Source organism: Coturnix japonica, chromosome 1, assembly GCF_001577835.2.
Source record: "Coturnix japonica isolate 7356 chromosome 1, Coturnix japonica 2.1, whole genome shotgun sequence".
Lineage (NCBI taxonomy): Eukaryota > Metazoa > Chordata > Aves > Galliformes > Phasianidae > Coturnix > Coturnix japonica.
Genome location: NC_029516.1, coordinates 121834169 through 121854392, shown reverse-complemented (window position 1 = coordinate 121854392; position 20224 = coordinate 121834169). Strand labels below are relative to the sequence as shown.

Here is a 20224-nt window from a genome sequence, read left to right as displayed (position 1 = left end):
CAGGAAGTTATAGAGAGCAATAAGGTCTCCCCTGAGCCTCCTCTTCTCCAGGCTGAACATTCCCAGCTCCTTCAGCTGCTCCTCATAAGGCCTGTGCTCCAGACCCCTCACCAGCTTTGTTGCCTTCCTCTGAACACGTTCCAGGGTCTCAATGTCTTTCTTGCAGTGAGGGGCCCAAAACTGGAGAATAGGTTGGCAGTTAAAAGTCTGTTCTCTTGAATCATTAGCTTTGAGGGCAATTTATTGGTAAACTGTGCAGTCTGAAGAATACAGTAACAACAAAGATAAGTTTTATAATTTCAACCTTGTTTAGATTCTTATATCATAAATGTTAAAGCTTATTTCTGAATACTGCTATTTTCTCTAAAAAGAGTATGAACTCAATCTCTGTTTGTGTTCTCCAGGCAAAGTGATTGTTGCTACTAATAAGGGCGTGTATATCATGGTACCGCTGCCTTTGGAAAAGCAGATTCAGGATCTTCTAGCTAGCCACAGGGTGGAAGAAGCCCTCGTTCTAGCAAAAGGAGCTCGAAGGAATATTCCAAAAGAGAAATTTCAGGTCTGTGCTTACTTGAATTTTCATGATAATGTAAATTTACACGTTTATGCCAGTGTCAAGTGATCACTGGGCAGGATGGGAGAGAAATTTGCACTGAAGAGAAATCTACTAATATGTTGTATTATTTCAGCCTGAAGAAACAAACGTGCTACTGAATTGATTTGTGTTGTTAACAGGTGTGATGTTTGCAGCGCCGAGTGTTGCTGTTCTGCTGTTTTTTTGGTATTCTTATTTTCCCCCCTTGTTTGTAACTTAAAACCAGAAAACTAGTGATGGGGAAAAGAAACACTGCAGTACTTACTGTAGCTCCCTGTTAACTTGTTGGATATTATTGCTGATTAAAAAAAGTATACTTGATTTCCATTCAGAGTTGGTTTTATTGGGCATTTTCACTGTACCTTAAACTCCATAGTATGCAACTTTAAATACTGTGGTAGAAAGTGTATAACAAACACATCCTAGTTCCAGACTTGTACTGGTATATAACAGAATGGTTAAGATTTCTATGGAGTAAAAAAAAGGCATCTCAGTAGCTGTTTGAGTACAAATCTCTAGCACTTGTTTCCTTCTCCCTCTGGTTTATCGTATGATACACATGCTTCTTAATTTACTCCTATCTCTGATCTGGAGTCTGAAACTTGGATAAAATAACATGAAATCTCTCGTAATATAAAGAAATAACCAGCTTATTCTGGAGCAGTATTTTAGAAAGTGAACTTGAAACTATTCACCAAGTATGTGAAGGTGTTTGATGCTTTCTTTCCTTTTGATCTGTAGTCTGCATTAAATCTATATGCAGAGTTGAAATTAATATTTACTTCTTTTTTTTCGATGTACTTTGGAGTAGTACACGGCCATTAAAATGGCATCTTTCAGTTTGCTTAGAAAACATTAAGAATTTGGTACCTGACTGTGGAAATTTTAAAATTTCTGTGGGCCAAAATGAATTTAGTCTATCAGGAAACATGTAAATGTTGTTCAAGGCCCTTGGAAAGAAAACATTGAATGAAATGGAGATTTTTAACAGCTTTCACTTTGATCCTTAGTTCCTCTGTAGAATGAGTGGCTGGGAGATGCTGGATGTAAAAATGTTGGCAGAAAAGCGTTTCCATCCTTTTAGGAAGGCACAACTATCTGGAAGTACTTGAAAACTTGAAAAGTATTGGAAAATATCTAAGCAAATTCAGAATTCAGTTTGCATTTTGTTTTAATGCCTAACTTTTCCTTTGGGATCTACAGAGGCAAACTAAAATCCTTCTGTGAGGACAGAATGTGTGATTGAAATGTCTTCTGTGTATTATGGCCTCTAATTTTCCAAGTATTTCCAGTTTCTGAGGATTTAGAAAGGGAGATGTCTTAATGGCTTTTTTTCCACAGATTTAATTGCAATTCATTCTATAAGATTTGTGATTAAATCCTCTGAGGTTTTCTTCCTTTTAGGATTTTTCTGCCTTTAGGGTAAGTTGCCTTCTGTTTACAAGTGCCTTGTGTGCACTTATATGTCTATCTTACTTCCCCAAATTACTGTTTCCAATACAATTGTTAGGTTCTTTCTGACTTTGTTTTTCAAGGGTATTCAGTCGCTTTGGGTCAGCGCTATGGCTGGAAAGCAGAAAATTTATGTGTAAGCGAAACCTCTTGAGGTTTTGAGTTCTAACTACAGACTGATGTTAACTACAGCTTAAATTGATGAAGACTCCCATTGACTTGTTAAAATTATTCAACTTGAATTCGTTGTTGACATGCCAGTCCAACTTTTTTAGAATGCATCAGTAGCTGGAAACATAACACATTGAACTTGCTTTCTAATATGTCTCTGATAATTAATGCTGTCATTACAGTTTTGGTACGAGCATTTTGGTACGAGTCTTTCCTTTGCTGTAGTCTCCCATAATATAAACCTGATGGATTGCATCCAAACTGTGTGCCTCATGTGCATCTCTTGCATCACTTCTTGGGCATTCTTTAATTGGTCACGTAATCTCTCCCTTCTAACTCATATCTAATAAATATCTTCATGTATCTATTTTGCAAGCTCTACTGATCCATGTGTAGCTGACACATTCAAGGCCTTAATTTACCATTTTATAGTAGCAGGAGTAGGAGGAGAAAGTTATTGAATTCAGGTGCTTGATCCAGTACCTGTAGGGGTGACTGCAATTTTTTGATACAGTTAGTATACTGCCTTTACTTTCAGTAAAGCTGTTTTAACTTCTTCAGTTTGGAATGGCTTTTGCCATTGCATATGTGACTTGAACTCAGTCAAGGGAGTTCTTGAGGACGCAGGGTTTTTTCTACAGTTCAATACTGCATTGTTGCATGCATACACAGTTGCACACTCTGTTTACTTATATCTACATAAATATGTGTATATATACCAATAATGCAGAATGATATTTGGGTTTGAAACAGTAAAGTACTGCATTCTTAGAATTATTTGTACAGCAAATTCTTAGTTTATGGGAAGAAGGTCTTGTGTTAGTAGCTCTAACATTATTTAACACGTGCTCCTGCAGAGTGCAAATTTCTGTTGTGTTACATGAATATGTATTTGAGCATCAAGAATTATCGTTAAGTAAAAACTGCTAAACAAGAGAGGTGCAAAGGAAACGGCTTTGCTGAATATCATTTTTTGTAGAAGAATAGGAAGGCCTTTCTACCATGCTACCATGAAATGACTGAACACTACTTATTAATTTTTCAGGACAGCTGAAGTTTGCAGAAATCATGGTTGATGGTAGTGAAGACCTTGGTTAGATTGACACACCTCTTGCATAGGTATCTCTTTTTTTGCCTCTCATTTCTCTCTAGTTTCAAAAAACTTGTTAACTGCACACAAACCTGATGAAAACTGAGGTAATTTTCAAGAAAGAATCATTATGGCAGTCTTGTTGGGAATTTTTATAATACTAGAAAGGCTTTTCCAAGCTGCTGGTCGAATTAAGGCTTTGCTATAGCTAGTATAGCTTCAACAATCAGCTGTGTTTACTAGTTCTTTTTCAAATAGGAATTAATAAAAATCTTCATTTTTCTGTAGCTGAACTTCTGTCCTTGCTATTTTTTTAATGTGAATTCAGTCAACAATATGGAATTCACCTAAGGTACTTTGAGTCCTCTAATTGCTCTTCAAAAATGCTGGGAGTGTAAATAAGGCATTGAATTCTGACAGACTGTAACTTAGTACCTTCTTAAATCTGCCAGTTACACTATTCTGGCAAACGAGTCTGGAAGAACTCAGGATCACTTCTATATCATAAACAAAAATAAGCTGTAGTTGGCACATAGATCTGCCTTATTTTTAAAACCCTGCAAAGTATTGCCATACTTTCCAGATCTGCTGCTTCCGTAGTCCTGAGGCATTTTAATGTTTGATGCTTACCTTGTTGGCTTAAGATATGGATCACTCTGGTTGATTTTATCAGTGTATCTTTTAAAGTCGGAAAAGCATCTGCCTGGAGATGTTCTTTGAAATTGGGTAACAAAGGAACAAGTGAGGATACATCAGTGTTTAAATGAAACTGAATGCCACTTAATCAGTTTTAAATTTAACACTGATTTCTTAGGTCTATACTTGAACTATATACAAGCTCTTTTGAAGATTGCTGTAAAGGGTAAGCCATACAATTAAGGCAGTGTCTTCAGTGTGTTAGATCATTGCAAACTTAACTCTGATGCCCTAATTCCTAATGTGTAAATATTAGTGGTCCATCGACTGAAAAAATTGAAAGTGGACATCAGAAAAACTGTAATGTTGGTTTCTCTCTATGGCGTTTGTCCTTCGGCCCTTTGTAGCAAGCCTGAGGTCAGATTTTGAAGATTTTTGGCACAATTGGATGCAGGTTGAAATCCTTTACCAGCACCTCTCTGCATCCCATCCTCAGACAGTTACCAGGCAGCCATTCATAAGCTCACAGGTTTCAATTCACTGGTATAATAACACAATTGTAAATCTAAGATAGTTGGGGTATTTGATGTATGTGTTATCATCTGAGGTAGTTTCACTTTATTGCTCTAATTAAGTTCCCTTCTAGCATAGCATTTTTCTGAGAAGGTGTGCAAGGTATCATGTCCCTCTGCTTATCCTTTTATCTCCAACACCAGGGAGGCAAGAGAAGTCCTACTGTTCTACAAATCAATAGTTTATAATGGTTTACTAATGATCACAGATAAGTATTTTTGTAGGATAATTCATTAGTAAAATATGCACAAACTAAAATGGACTCAAGAATTTCTCTTGGTACATCCACAATCTTTAATCAAGATGAAAAAATCAGTGATGAGAATATCAGTCTACTCTGCTTGAAATATGCCTGAATTGTGTGCCTGAATGTACTGGAATTTCTCTGGCTGTTCTCATTGAAAATAGAAGTCTTATTAATAACAGCATTCATGTACTCTGCTTGATATAAGAAAGCTGCATATTCATGATAAAGGGGAAGGGTAAAGTTGAGAGCATGTGGAAGTGGTTAGTTGTATTCACATAACACTTGTGCTGTCTCAAGCGGTGGATGCTTTGCAAATCACAGTTCAGGTTCCTTGCAGTAATTTTCCTTTTGCTGTTGGAAATATTTGAACTACAATGAATTTAATGGTAACCAATTCACCGTTCTGATTAAAAACATATATAAAAATATATATTTAAAGCAGATTTGTTCATTTGCTAATGATTTTTTTTCTTTGGGAAACTTTTTTTCTGTCTAGGCATGATCTTAACAACAAAACTCTATAACACATTGCTTCCCTTGTGCTTTACTTGTGCTTTTTCTAACCGTGTTTTACATGCATTTCATGATGTATTCTGTATTTGATAAATTGAACTGTTTTAAAAGCATTTGTTTATTAAAAACAACAACAAAAACACCTGTTAGAAAATCAGAAATATTGACATCAACTGGGAAAAGAGGCTGTGAAGATCTCCATCTAAGCAGCAGAAGTATGGTCAGAAGAGGAGGAAGTTGGCTATTTGTTTTCAGCTCAGACCCTTTTGTTTGTCTTTTCTTGTCTGGTGAATTACAAGAACTTTAAAGATCATAGTATCACAGTATCACAGTCTCGTGCGGGTTGGAAGGGACCTTAGAGATCATCAAGTCCAACCCCCGGGATTCGAGCCTCCTGTGTAGCAGAGCAGCACTTCTACCACTTGCGCCACAGGGGGGATTCGAACCCAGGCCTCCGGTGTTGCAACGCGGCATTCCTACCACTGCGCCACCGGGGCACACAAGATAATCATTGGCCTTCACATATGCAAATACCTTAAAGGAAAATTGGAGGCAGGTCAGACTGGTGTTAGATGAGTCAGTGTCTGGATGAGAGAACTTGAATTTGCTGTTCATTGATGTAAATTTTTGTGGATAGTGTTGCATTTCCACACATTTGTGAAAGTAACTCAGCCTGGGCAGCAGATTCAGAGTATATGTGGGTACATACAATTTAATATCATGATATTATTTTTGCATGCTACGTAATGGTTCCAGTTGAAAGTCATGTCTTCAGTGTTTTTATGATGTACTTTTTACAGCTCTGACTAAACTCTTTAGAAATATAATAGTTTTTCCCCCTTCTCTTTTACAGGTAATGTACAAACGAATCTTGCAGCAAGCAGGTTTTATACAGTTTGCACAGCTTCAGTTCCTTGAAGCAAAAGAACTCTTCAGGTAATTGTGACAAGAAATTTAGTAATTTATCTTTAAATAAGGAGTTGGTGTAATTGGCTTTAAAAACACTTGGTTTCTTGAATCGTTTTTTGATGCTGATGTGTGTTCGGTGGCCAGGATTCTATAGCAGTGCAGCTGTCTTGACTATGGTTTGGCCCTTCAACCTCAACTCTTTTATTCCTTTGCCCCCAGATTCCTGGCAGCAATTGCCTGTAGTCTATTCTGGGAGTCCTGCCTTGCTAGTAGTGGTTTAAAGGTCTTTAAAAGCAATTAAACAGAAAATGCATCCTTCAGTGAGCTCCAGCACCTTGTGAGTGGAAGGGAGATGGAATAGCCAAGTTCAGTTCAGCTGCATCTATCCAGATGGCAGTCCATCTGACAAGTGAGTTTCAGTGAACAGTATTATGCAAGATCCTTTATAGAGAAGGTGTTCCATGAGAAAACTTGCTGTCCAAGCATGAATTTTGAAGCTGGGTCAGCATCCTAGGGTGTTTCTTTTTCAGCCTCAGCCATCATACCCAGTGCAAGTGATACCTGATTGTCTCAGTGTATATCGGGGCATAATCTTGTTCATTCTAAGTTTATTGGTATTTGAAGGAAAAATGAGAAAGATAATGTCAATACTTCCCGATCTGCATGTATTGTTCTGCTGGTGGTGTAAGTTAGTGTTAGTCAGAGATAATTCACTTTAAAATGCCAAAGGGCCACTTTATACATGTCTGAGGAGAAGGTGATCAATGAATCGGTAGCAGCAGAAGCTTCAAGGAACTGATAAGATGTGGATCTGCTGCTGGCCAAATCTGTAGCAAGACTGGCTCATTTCTCAGAAAATATCTATGAGTTACAGATTAGACAGATAATAATTGCATTGGACTAAGTCTCATTTTTGTATATCAATAATCCTTGGCTAACCTTGTCCAAATAGTTATTCTTAAAGTCATAGTTCGTAGAGGCTGAAGCTTTTAAGAGGAATACTTTACTACTAAGTTCCTTCTGGTTATGCTGATGCTTCCAAATACTGGCTAACGCTGACAAAAAGGAAGGAAGTAGTAGCCAGATTTAAACACTTAGTAGCTAAACAGAAGGAGGGAAGAACTTCTTTAGCTGAATCTGTTAACCTTAAAATGAGCTGTCACAGCAGGATTTGTTTGATTTGACAGACTGTTATTGCTAGCATCGTATAATCCATTATAACCTACAATTTGTGCTTTTTCATGTTGCTACCATTGGGGATTTACACATACATAAAGCAAACAGTGTGTTTAGCAGGCTGTTGGTGAATTCGTCATAGTGGGGTGAAGTCATCATAATGTGGAATATCAAAACTAAATGCAAAATCCAAAAAGGGGAAATAAAGGAAATTTCAGCTGCAGGAATCAGCAAAATGGATGTGAACATCTATTTTATTAGAGGCTGACCTTTCTAGTGAGAGAGATTAAGCTTTTTAGGCAGTAGAGTGTGAATCATTTCATTCAAGGCCAGGCTGGATGCGGCTCTGAGCAGCCTGGTCTAGTGGTTTGTGATCCTGCACATAGCAGGGGGTTTGAAACCAGATGATCATTGTGGTCCTTTTCAACCCAGGCCGTTCTATGGTTCTGTGATTCTCTGAAGCCTCTTTTTCCAGGACTCTCTTTGCTTGCTTACTGCTCTTAAATTTCTTGCTATTGCTGCTGTCTTCCAGAATTTTACTCTTCTGGTAGATTCAATAGCCTGTGGACATCCTTAAGTCATACTTTTAAAGTTCTAAGTAGTTGTCAACAATGAGGTGCTTCTTACTAGTTTGTGTTTTCTGGGTGGTTTGGAGATTATTTTTCTGGCATGACATGAACAACTTGGAGCATGCCTTCAGTGCTTTAATTACTTCAGAACAATAGATGATTAACCCATTTTGTAGACCAATGAACAGCAGAAGAGTTGAGGTTGGAAGGAGCCTTTGGAGGTTCCTGCTCTAGCAAGGCCACTGAGAGCAGATTACTTGGATCTTTATGTGGAAAGATAACGATAGGACAAAGGGCAATGGTTCTAAACTGAAAGAAGGGTGAATAATATTAGATCAGGGAGAAGATCTTTACTCCGAGGGAGCCCAGAGAAGCTGTGGTGCCCCATCCCTGGAGGTGCTCAAGGCCGGGTTGGATGGGGCCCTGGGCAGCCTGAGCTGGTGGGAGGTAGCCCTGCCCATGGCAGTGGTTTGGGGCTGGATGGGCTATGAGGTCCCTTCCAACCTAAGTCATTCTGCAATTTCATGATCATTTACAGTTATTGCCTATGGGATGAAAAAATGTTCCTGCTCTATTTAGTTCCATGGCTATAAAAAGTTTTGAGAATTTTCCAGTCAGTTTTGTGAATAGGCAAGTCTTTCTGAGGTTGCTGATGGTTGTATAGAGTAATATACTTGTGTTACAATGTGCTACATAGTCTTTTTGGCTTCCTGGAAGGTTTCACTGTCTGTCTTGTTGGGTTTCTTTGCCTCAGTCAGCTACCATTACATATTGATAAAGTCTAGGACAGTCCCAGGATCTTCCCTGGAGCTGTTCAGCTGATGTTTGTTTGCTTGTTTTTCCCTGTATGCCACCAAGAAGCTGTAAAATGTCAGAGGCAAAAGATGGGACAGTCTCTGCATTCTCAGTAATCTACTGGAGATTTAAAAATATATAGAAATATTAAAAGAAAATCCAAATTTGTTCTGACAATACTTGATGCAGCAGGCAATAGCTTTCAGAATCTCATGACATACTAGTGTCCTGCCTCTAGCATGTGTGCACACATTCCCAGAATGTTATTTTTTTGTGCCTATGTATACTTTTTCTTTCTTTTTTGCTTCATCTAGTTTGACACTGTAATTGCAGAAGCGGCCAGCTTGATGTCCGGGAGCTGATCTCTCTCTACCCCTTCCTGTTGCCTACTTCCTCTTCATTTATACGGTCTCATCCTCCGCTGCATGAATATGCTGACCTAAACCAGCTGACGCAAGGGGACCAGGAGAAGATGATCAAATGCAAACGATTCCTCATGAGTTACTTGAATGAAGTCCGCAGCACTGAGGTTGCAAATGGCTACAAGGAAGATATCGACACGGCCTTACTTAAGTTATATGCAGAGGCAAATCATGAAAGTCTGCTGGATCTGCTGGTTTCAGAGAACTTTTGTCTTCTAACAGATAGCGCTGCCTGGCTGGAAAAGCACAAAAAGTGAGTGGATTTTTAGAGTATGGAACCTTTCAGTTCAGGAAGTAAAACGTTTGACCTAAAAAGCTGTTGACTTCTAGAGTGATGCATTTCTGACTTAATGTCCAAAAGCCAATTTTACCTAAAAATCCCCAAATTTGGGGAGAAAGGCCTTAATTGACAATCAGAGGTGAAAGAAAACTTTTCTAGTGGAATACAGATTTTTCCCCTTGAAACTGTGTCCAGTGCAAAAATTAGTACTGGTGTGGATTTCAGTGGGCAAAAAGCAGTTTATTTGTCCTTGTGGTAGTGTGAGAGCAGAATGGATGCAGCAGCAGCGGTAGTACTAAATGTTTAGGACATAATGAAAGGATGCCTCAAAACATGCTAGGTAGAAGCTGTTAAATAACAAGTAGCTTTTAAATTGTAGCTGCGTATTTGAGGCAAGAAGGAAAAGCTGCTTTTGAATTTTGAACTCGCTGTGCTCCCACTGATTTGCCAAAGGGACACTGCTTAGGATTACAGAATGCCCCAGATTAGAAGGGACCTCAAGAATCACAGATCTCCAACTCCCACCCCCCACCCCACCACAGGCAGGGCCACCAACCTCCACAAAAGACTGAATTACTTCAATTTAGAAATGCCGATGGATAGAAAGAGAAAATTAATTGGAAAAACATAGAAATTAGAATCACTCCAGTCGTAGGTAACCTTTCTCTTTGATTTCATTTCTTCAGTCTTTAAAGTGTGTGGTGCAGTAGTAGCAACTACAGTTATGGAGAGCAGACTTTAATTGTGATTAGATTTAGTGCAGCGGTTTTATTGAGTACTCTTGGTATGTGTGCTTTGTGGATTTGAAATGCATAACATAGTTTGTGAGAGCAGTCATTAGAGAACTTGAGCTTCATTTGTATTACAATACACACAAAAAACAATCAGTGATGGTACCATATGAAGCTCTTCCTTACTGTAGCATGAAATCAAGTTAGGTAAAGAAAAATATATTTCTGATAGCAAAACAAAGTTTTAAAGAAAAGCAGCATATACATTTGATTTTAATTGCACATGATTAACTGTTGGCAGAATGCTTATTCTTTAGAGCTGTGTTACATCTGTATGTGAAATACAGATAACAGCATGAGAATCATCTCTGAATTGACCGATGATTTGTAAACATTTAAATTAGAGTTAGTAACTTCTAACTATTTTAAGAGAAAGGAGAGACATGGTTGCTTTTCTAGGAAAAGACTTCTTTCCTTTGAATGTAGACATGACTGTGTGCATGTCACCTAGAAATCCCACTGTAAGCAACTATTTGTTAGGTTCTAAACTAATCAAACCATAGTGAAGTTGATAGGAAAGTTGTGTCAATTTTAGTACTGTTTTCTATTTTCATACAGGTATTTTGCCCTTGGTCTTCTGTATCACTACAATGGTCAAGATGCCGCAGCACTTCAGGTTAGTATAAAGCTTTTAGTATGAGTAATTATAAAATCCTACCTGTTGTACCTAAGTGTTCTCAGATGGTGAAACCACACATTGTGGGTACTGAATTAGTTGAATCTTGCAGGTACAAGAAAAGCATGTGATGGAGAGGAAGTGTGAATTCTGTAATCAGTGAGGTCCCTCACAATTGGTGTTCATATAAGCTTTTTAACTGCATGCATACCATGGCTAATGCTAAGTGTTATTATAGGCTGTATACTTTCTGAGTTGTAAGAATGTTTAAATACTTTCTAATCTTTGTTGGTTGTTTGTTCTTTTTCCAGTTATGGGTGCAAATAGTTGATGGAGACATCGAAGACTCTACACGTTCAGATCTGTATGAATATGTAGTAGACTTCCTGACATTCTGCTCAGACCAGGATCTGGTGTGGAAATACTCTGAATGGGTTTTACAAAAAAATGAAGAGGTTTGTGATTGGTGTACTTGTTTTGTTGGTTTTTTTTTTCACATTTCTAAGATAATTTTCAGGTCTTTCATTCATAAAAGTTCATTTAAAAGGTTAGCTGCTGCTGCTTTTTCTTATAAGCAAACTCCAGTGAAGAGTGGTGTTTACGCTGGGCTGTGGAATAAACAGCCTTCATTCTACACGACATCTCATTGCTTATAAACAACAACATCAAAAGCCTTATTCCAGCAGAAGTAAAAATGCAATTTTGTAATACCTTTTATACTTTATTAGCCTGTACTGGTGGAATAGGTCATTACCTTAGCAGTATTGATATAAAGTTCAGTTTCTGTGTGACAGATTTAATTCATGCATATTCAGATCTCCAGCTTACACTTCAGTCCTTAGCAGTAAATTGTCCCACTGTTATGCTGATCTGTTCAGTACCTCTTGTAGCTGGTGTAGAGTATATTGAACAGAAGGTTTATAGTCATGGCAGTGTGTAGACTGCTTATTGAGGTAAGGGAGATAGAAGTGGGTATGATTACATTAAGCAGAAAGTAGTGTATTCTTAATAGTCCAAGAGGCAGTTTTGTGTTGTCTTCTGAATAATGTACCAACTGATCTGGTAGTGCTGTTAAACAAATATTGAAATGATAAAAAAATGGTTGACATTGAGTTCCTAAAAGCAATTACCTATTTCTAGGTTGGAGTGCAGATTTTCACTAAAAGACCTTTGGAAGAACAAGAGAAAAACAACATTGATCCAGATGATATCATCAGTTGCCTTAACAAATATCCTAAAGCACGTATTAAGTATCTAGAGCATCTTGTATTGGAAAGAAAAATAGAGGTGAGTCCTGCAGGAATACCAAAAGTAGACTGCATGCTAAATCCTATTATGTGCAATGAGCAACTCTGAAGCAAGCCAAAATCTAGAAGAAGTGAGCATTATTTAAGGAATTTAGATATTAAGCTTTCCATGCTCTCTGTATTTTATGGTTAGACTAGGAGATAAGAAACTGTGATCTATATTCTGTTGTCTTCATCTTTTCAGCTCTCACTGTGGCAAAACAATTGCTTAACTTTGCATCTGATTATCACATGCTTGTCTGCCTCGCTGGTGAGGCTCATTCCATAAACAGTGATTTAGGATTTTTTGATGAAAATGTCCTTGGTATGTTTGCTACTATTTGGTATGGCATTCATTTAGACTAAAAAGTACATCCTGGAAGGGTCATACACATGAAACTTTGAGATACCTGCAAAGTGTACAGGAGAAGGTGAAACAAGGATGTGTTCAATCTATCAGAGTTGACTGCATATCAATTGCTGGAAACCTTTTTATTTATTTAATTATTTATTTTCCTGTTGTGTGCCATTTGTCATTTTCAAACATCCAAACTTACTGTCGTATAGATACATAGATATATTCTACCTTGTCCTTTTGGAGAGAGAGAAGTAAACATGCACCTCTAACTCTAAAATTCCAAGCATCTCCTATGTTTATCCTATCTTGTGAAGCTGGTCTGAATAAGTTCACTATTTGCATGAACTAAAGATTTCTGACTAATTTGAATTAAATGAATGAACTTGAACATCTTCCTAGAATTACATAAATATCAATTGAAATGTTACTGATGGGGCGAAGGGATTGTCTTTGTAAACTTGAGCTAACATCATTTATTGCATCTGTAGAAAGAAAAGTACCACACTCATCTAGCTGCCTTGTATTTGGAGGCGATACTTCATCTAAAATCTGGGACCACAGATAACTGTATGGAAACAATTGAACTGCTGTTGAAACTACGCAGCCTTCTTCAGAAATCTGATCTTTATAGGATTCACTTTATTTTGGGTAAGATACGTTTCTCTGTAGTTCTGCTTTCTACTGGGACCAACATATAGTATTTACTAAGTCCAATAGTCTAAGTCTGAGATATCGTAGATCCATAGGATGGTTTGGGTTGGAAGGGACCTTTAAGATAACCTAGTTCCAACCCCCCTGCTATAGGCAGGGACACCGTCCACTAGACTGGGTTGCTCAAAGCCCCATCCGACCTAGCCTTGAATGTTTCCATGGAGTGAACATCCACGTCCTCACACTGGGCCACTTGTTCCAGTGTCTGGTAGGGTGCTATGTTTTTGTTCTAGGTGAAAAACACAGCTGATAACACCCCAGTGGTTATTTTTGTTGTACAGCAGTGTTGTACAGAACCAAGGCCGTTCCAGTTTCTCAGCAAAAGGCTGGGAGGAAACAGAATCAGGATAGCTGACCTTCACTGGCTAAAGGGATATTCCATACCATATGGCATCATGCAGAGAGTCTTGAAGGGTGTGGGAGCACATCTCTCTCTTCTGCTTGCTGTGGAGCTAGCTGGGTTGCCAGCTTCTCTGCAAAATGAGTAGAAATTGAGCTCTGTGGACTTGATGAATTGGGAAGAGAAAGTAGCAGTCTTTTCCACCTTGTTTCTCACTTAACAGACAAAATCCGTGGCACAGACCTTCACATGGAAAGTGCAATTTTATATGGAAAACTAGAAGAACACGAGAAGGCTTTGCATATCCTTGTTCATGAGTTAAAGGACTTCCGTGCTGCTGAAGAATACTGTATATGGAACTCTGAGAACAGAGATCTACCGTACAGACGGAGGCTCTTCCATATGCTGCTGTCAGTATATCTGAATCCAGACACTTCGGATTGTGCACTCGTCACGGCTGCTGTAGATCTCTTGAATAACCACGCTGCTGAGTTTGATGCAGCTCTGGTTTTGCAGCTGGTGCCTGACAGCTGGTCAGTGCAGCTCCTCTCCCCATTCCTGGCTGGAGCGGTGAGGCAAAGCATTCATACAAAAAGAATGACTCAGGTTGCACTTGGGTTAGCACAAGCCGAAAACTTGATCTACAAATATGAGAAGGTAGGGTTTTGTTATGTTTTGTTTATAATAGAGGCACTTTGAAGTTTTAATACGAGTCTGAGGATTTAATTATAATCAGACACCTTAAGAGTGAGGGCAAAATTGACTTCAGGTCCTTGGCAATTCTAATTGCTACATTTATTACATTTTTGTGATGGCTACTATAGTCAATGTTATGCTCCTATTACACAAAAGGGGAGGTGGGGCTTTGAAAAAGGAACAGCTTTGAACTGAATGGAATGATGGAAATACATTTGGGATTTCCAGATTAATGAATTTCTTCCACAATTTTTTACCAACTGAGTTTTGTTTTCGTTTGTTTGTTTGCTGGGACTGAAGCATGTCAGAAGTTGCAAGAAAGCTTGCACAACACTTGGCATTAAAGCTTATTAATAGCTTTTGATTTTGTTAAATCCACTTGAGGAGTTTTTTTGTTATTATGTGGAGCAGTGTTAAAGATTTTTTGAGTATGATTAGATCTGTTTCCTTCTAATGAAGGTTTATCCAGCAAAATCTGTCTGCAGTAAGAACTCAGCAGTGCTCTGTTTGCTGTGGAGTTGTGTTCTTGTTTAGCAAGCTGTACCAGGTTTTCAGTTGCATTGAATGTGCCTTTCTGTGTGAAGCACAGAAACAATCTGGTATGGATACAGAGACTGAATTTCATGTTAAATAGTTCAAGCTACTTTTGCCATCAATTTGGTACATTTGAAATAATTCACAGGTGTAACCAGTGAAGTGTTGCTTTTTTTCTGCTGTATCTTAATTTGACTTCATTCATTAGTAAATACGTATTTGGATTTTTTTTCCTCCTTAGGTCAAACATAAAGGAACTCCAATTCTCCTTTCGGACAAAAAGGTCTGTCAGGTGTGCCAAAATCCTTTCTGTGAGCCCGCATTTGTAAGATACCCAAATGGGGGTATGGTCCACACACACTGTGCTGCAAACAGACATCTGAACTCAAATGTGACTCCTTGCTCTTCCAGCTCCAGCAGTGAGACTTGAAATATGTTCCAGGTTCCAGAGGTTCCCATGACTTATATCACACTGAAAGTGGACTGAAAAATTGAAAGAAACCAAGTGCAGCTACTTTAAGCATAAATCAAGATGAACAGATAGTTATTGGGTTAATGGGAAGACTTAAGTATAAAATATGGCCAATTGCCTCTCGGTTTCTAATGAATGTAAATAGAGGGGAAAAAAAATCACTACCAGAAATGGAGAGGTGCAAATATAGACTTCTGTATATAGTAATAAGCAGTCAAAGAAAGTGAGCCTTTTTTTCCACAGTGAGGACTAATGTTACGGAGACAAGGTAAACCATTATTTTCAGAAATGTCACTTTGCACTGAATGTGGTGTTGATACATTTGTAGAGGTGGAGATGGTATCTATTGGAGTAGGAATTCTTGGAGCATTGCACAAGACTGCCAACGTGCAGCTGACTGTCAGGACAGAAACACTTTGCTCATGATGTTTGCTGCAGCACATCCTCATTTGGGCTGGATTCTCTTCCCCAGGATCAATAATGAACGTGTTCTTTGCTCTACAAGTTGTTGGCTTTTGCACTTTTTCGTACTCTTATTTCCTTCCTCTCTCCTCTGCTGTATAGAATTTAAACTTAAGCGCTAGCCCGATAATTTTCTGCTCCTATCGTTACTGTAGTAAACTGAGTGGAAACTGATAGACTTGGTCACACAGCTGCGCGTGGATGAAGAAATGAAGTCAGATTACCTGGTCAGACTGTAGTCACTTTTTTATGGGAAAAGAAACTTTTAATATTGGTTTATTTATTAATATGCAAATATACTGTACATACAGTTGAATACATTTATCTTATATCATCATGGAGGATAAAGGATGTAGCTGATGTGGGAGTGTGTAGGTTATGTGCTTAAATGTTTGTTATAACTTAAGCAGACTGAAACTCAACAAGAATGGGTATTAATACCTGTGGATTACTTAGTGCAATCATGGGAAGGTGGCATAACTGGGAAGAAATCTTCTAAGGTGCACTACAGAGATATTGGATTTGTTGTGTTCTACAAAATGTTCTGTAAACTACAGTTTTCCAGACAGCAGCAAAACTTGTACTGAATAAGCACGATAAATCATTCAACCATTTTAAAGCAGTTGATGGGCTGCTTCCCACAAGAGAGGCTCAAAAACAGTAGCTCAAATAAAATAGTATTTCAAAGTGAAAGCTCAATGCAGCTGAGAGTGCCAGTAGAGCTGATTACTGCTTTAGTGTTCCAAACCAGAGCTGAGTCTTTCAGCAGGGCAGGTTATTTGCGTGGTAGCATCTGGATGTGGGCTTGGAAGAGATCTCCTGTTACAGAAACATCGGCTTATGGAACAGCTTTTTCAACACCAGAAATGGGCAACCAAGACTACATGTGGGGGGGTTGGAGGGGAGTATCCATTTCTTTGTCTTGAAAGTAAAAGTCATTTGGATCTTTGCTGAGTCAGAATTCAGTAGTGCTGTTGTATTGAGTTTTAAAGAAAGTAATTAAGTTTTGCAGCTCCTTCTGCTCAGACATGAAAGACAAACTTAATGAAAAGCACCTTCCGAAAGGCGTTCTCTCATTTCTGAGTTGTGGTACGAGTGATCCTCCTGTGTAGCCTTGGTATGAGCAGGTTCTGTGTCTCATATTTCTGATTTCTGAGCAACCTGTGTACAAACAGCAATGAGAAATTTCTAGTTCCACGTCTTCAAAACAGTTGCAGGTAGGGGCGGAGGCTTTACAAAGATTGGAGAAGCCAGTTGTGTTCATTGGCGTGCTGCTTATAGATACTTCCTTTTGCTGTGAGCATCCTCAGTGTGCTCTTTGTTTCTGTCTTATAGGGAGGTAATGAAGCAGACGTCACTCTCTGAGCTTAAGGTGTTCAGACCATGAGGTAGTGATGAGCTCTGTCAACTCGTGTTGCAATGGAATAGAGATCATATTATTCGGATTACATCAAAACAATTAATTATTATGGTGTGAAAAGATACATCAGTAAAATACGTAAGGATTATTAATAAAGATTTTCTTCAGGGTTTTACTTTTGATTTAAAATATAGCAGAAACAAATACATGAATAGGAGCAATGCTAAGGTAGCAGATTTGCAATCACAGATGACCAAGAAGGCAATTAATGTTTAATTTGGGAGATTGGATCCTTTTAGTTCTCCAGGAACGTGGAGTGGAAAAACACTAACATTTGTTTATGCATTTTCACCTGTTGGGTTTTTTTTTCTTCTTTCAGTAAAATTGTGTGTTATGACTCGTGTGGATGAGTTAATGTGTAAGTCCCTCAGAAGTAAAATGAAAAAGCAAAAGCAGAGTTATGAGGCTGAGGTAGGGCCTTAGGAGCGCTGTGGCGGGTGAGCGGTGCTGTTGTAGCGAGTGTACAGCACTTCAGCACCAGGGATAACGCTCAACCAGGGGAGATGGTAGCCCGTGTCAGGGTGGTGTGTGTTATCCTCTGTTTTATAGCCAGGAAATACATGAAAGTGTGTGCACTGAAGTGCCCTTTGGCAGGGCAACCACTACACCTGTCAGGCTCTGGAAGGTTAAGCTTGATGTGATCTTTAGGAGTTCTTAGACCTGCCCTTGGAGAAGAGAGATTCAGTCAGAATATTTTTTCTTTATGCAGCTGTTGATAAGGTTAAAAAGAAGTGTGTGTGTGTGTGTTATATACATATGTATGTGTTTATATATACATATATTGTGGGTCATCATGTGATGTTTTTTTCCCTCCCTAAGGCAGAAAAGAGAGGAGAAAAAAAAGAAGTGCCTATAATCTGATGCTCTGTTCAGATGAATAGCCGTGTGCTTATGACTAGAGAGAATTTCAGATAGGTCTTAATTTCTGTGATTTAAAGAAGAAAAATAATCATGTCACTAGTAGTACAAGAATAATGGGCTGAAAGTGTGGAGAAAACAAATCTTGTTATACAGAGCACATTACATGTTACCTATGGGCTGACAGCTTCAGGCAGCATTGTGGCTTCTTGGTTACAAGAGGAAATTGTATTTAGTGCCAACCTCCAAAAGCTCTTAACTTGCGTCACAGTTCTAACACTAAATTGTAGGTATAAGTCTGAAGAGTTCTGGATGTTCCTTGGCATCACTTAAGCACATCAACAACACAAAACCTGAGTAATGTCGGCTGTGGGAAGGTAGCGGTAGGGGTGGGTAGTATGTATGTTTTAAGACCTCTGTTATATTCTGGAAAACACAAGCATTATCCTAACTGTCTACTTAGTCTTTATAACAGAATCTCCTGTTTGCTGGACTCCTATCCCAAATGACATTAAAAGTGTTATTTTCTACAGTTATAAGAGATAAATTCATTTTACTACACTTCTCAGTTTGCTTAGATCTAACTCTACCTTAACCAGTACCTATCCATTGAGTTGCCCTCCTATTGCCTCTACTGTTTTGTTTTCTCCTGCTGTACAAAACTTCAGAGCTTGTGCCCTGTGAGCACTGATAATTAAACGTGCTGCTATTTTTAAAGGGAAAAAGAAAGAGGAATAATGTTCTGTAATGTTCGATTAAAAAGCTAAAAGTCCCTTGCATTAAATTGGTCCGATGGAAATTGATACTGTTCGTGCTTTCTGAACTAACGATTATGTTGGTGAACGTATACAGCAGTATGTGAGATGTACAAATGTATAAATATGTTGATTTGTAATAAAACTTCTTTTAATTACACTTGTTCATTCCTGGATGCAATGGGATGTGAACAGCTGAGTGAAGGACACATTCAGTGACTGGCAGATGAAGATGATCAAATAGAAAGGCTGAATTTCAGCAGCTACAGGGTCTTCATGAGTGAAGACAAATGGCTGTTTCAGCACTGGTGTTCATGAAGCAGAGGATAGAGTAGGCAGCAGCCTGGGGCAAGTTCTGCTAGGGAATGTGGTCCTAGTGATGCTATGCCACATCCACAAGGTTCTTGAACACTTCCAGGGACAGTGACTGCACCACCTCCCTGGGCAGCCTGTGCCACTACAGCACTGCTCTTGAGAAGAAATTGTTCCTACTATCCAACCTGAACCTCCCCCAGCACAACCTCAGGCTATTACCTCATTGCGTTACCGCAACAAAAATGGCAATGCAAAAAGGCAGCATAAAAAAAGCACAGTGGAAGTTCAGCCTGTTTTGCCCCTGGACAGTGGTTAGAAAATAGCCTGTGCTAATCACCCAGTTGGCATCTCCTTCCAAGGCAATCAATAGGGCACTGCCGTTCTGGCAGCAATGGGCCCCAGGGGCCCAGTCCAAAACTAACATCCATAGCTGCAGGACAGCACAAGGTCAGGAAGGCCAATGCTGCCAATGGGACGCTGATGGCTAAACACCAGCAGGTTTTCAGTAGGTAATGATCCTGATGATAACATCGCCTCAAAAGCTGATAGCAGTCAGAAGCAATGCTATTATTGTCAGTAACACCCTGTAGACACTGCCATGTCAATGTGTAGCTGTCTGTCCCTACTGTGTGTTAAAATCAGAGAAACTTGAGCTGTTTGGGTTCTTCAAATATGGTACGGACCAGGCCTGACTCAAAGCAGGGTCAGCCTGGGTCGGGTTGGTTGTATGGTTTCAGGCCATTGCTGACAAGATTGGGCCTAGAGTGGGATCAGCTCTTTTCCAGAGGAAAGCAATACTTAAGCATCCAAAGGAGTCTGTGGCCAATAAAAGGTAATTTCTGGAAAAGAACAAGGCTCTTGGAGATTTGCAGAAACCATAGCTGACAGCAGCCTCAGGAGTGTCTGTCTGGATCCAACCTGGCCTTGAGCACCTCCAGGGATGGGGCACCACAGCTTCTCTAGGCAGCTGTGTCAGCACCTCGCTGCCCTCTGAGTAAAGAATTTCCTCCTAGCATCTAACCTAAACCTCCCCTCTTTTAGTTTAAAACCATTCCCTCTTGCCCTATCACTATTGGACCGTATAAAAGGCCAGTTCCCCCTCCCACCTGTGAGCTCCCTTTAGGTACTTGAAGGCTGCAATCAGGTCTCCTCACAGCCTTCTCTTCTCCAAGCTAAACAATC

At 39.1% G+C, this 20224-nt stretch overlaps 1 protein-coding gene across 2 annotated transcripts in view; it reads left to right on the top strand.

The window, feature by feature from the left end:
• The window catches only part of TGFBRAP1 (transforming growth factor beta receptor associated protein 1), a 28855-nt gene extending 9968 nt beyond the window's left edge, over nucleotides 1–18887 (top strand). For both annotated transcript variants that reach the window (XM_015849926.2, XM_015849922.2), the window contains exons 4-12: nucleotides 405–559; nucleotides 6131–6213; nucleotides 9060–9401; nucleotides 10778–10835; nucleotides 11147–11290; nucleotides 11976–12122; nucleotides 12968–13127; nucleotides 13754–14187; nucleotides 15002–18887. In XM_015849926.2, the coding sequence (XP_015705412.1) occupies nucleotides 405–559; nucleotides 6131–6213; nucleotides 9060–9401; nucleotides 10778–10835; nucleotides 11147–11290; nucleotides 11976–12122; nucleotides 12968–13127; nucleotides 13754–14187; nucleotides 15002–15190 (1712 nt within the window). In that variant the 3' untranslated portion in view covers nucleotides 15191–18887. The remainder of the gene's footprint in view (nucleotides 1–404; nucleotides 560–6130; nucleotides 6214–9059; nucleotides 9402–10777; nucleotides 10836–11146; nucleotides 11291–11975; nucleotides 12123–12967; nucleotides 13128–13753; nucleotides 14188–15001) is intronic.
• Nucleotides 18888–20224: the final 1337 nt, after the last annotated feature.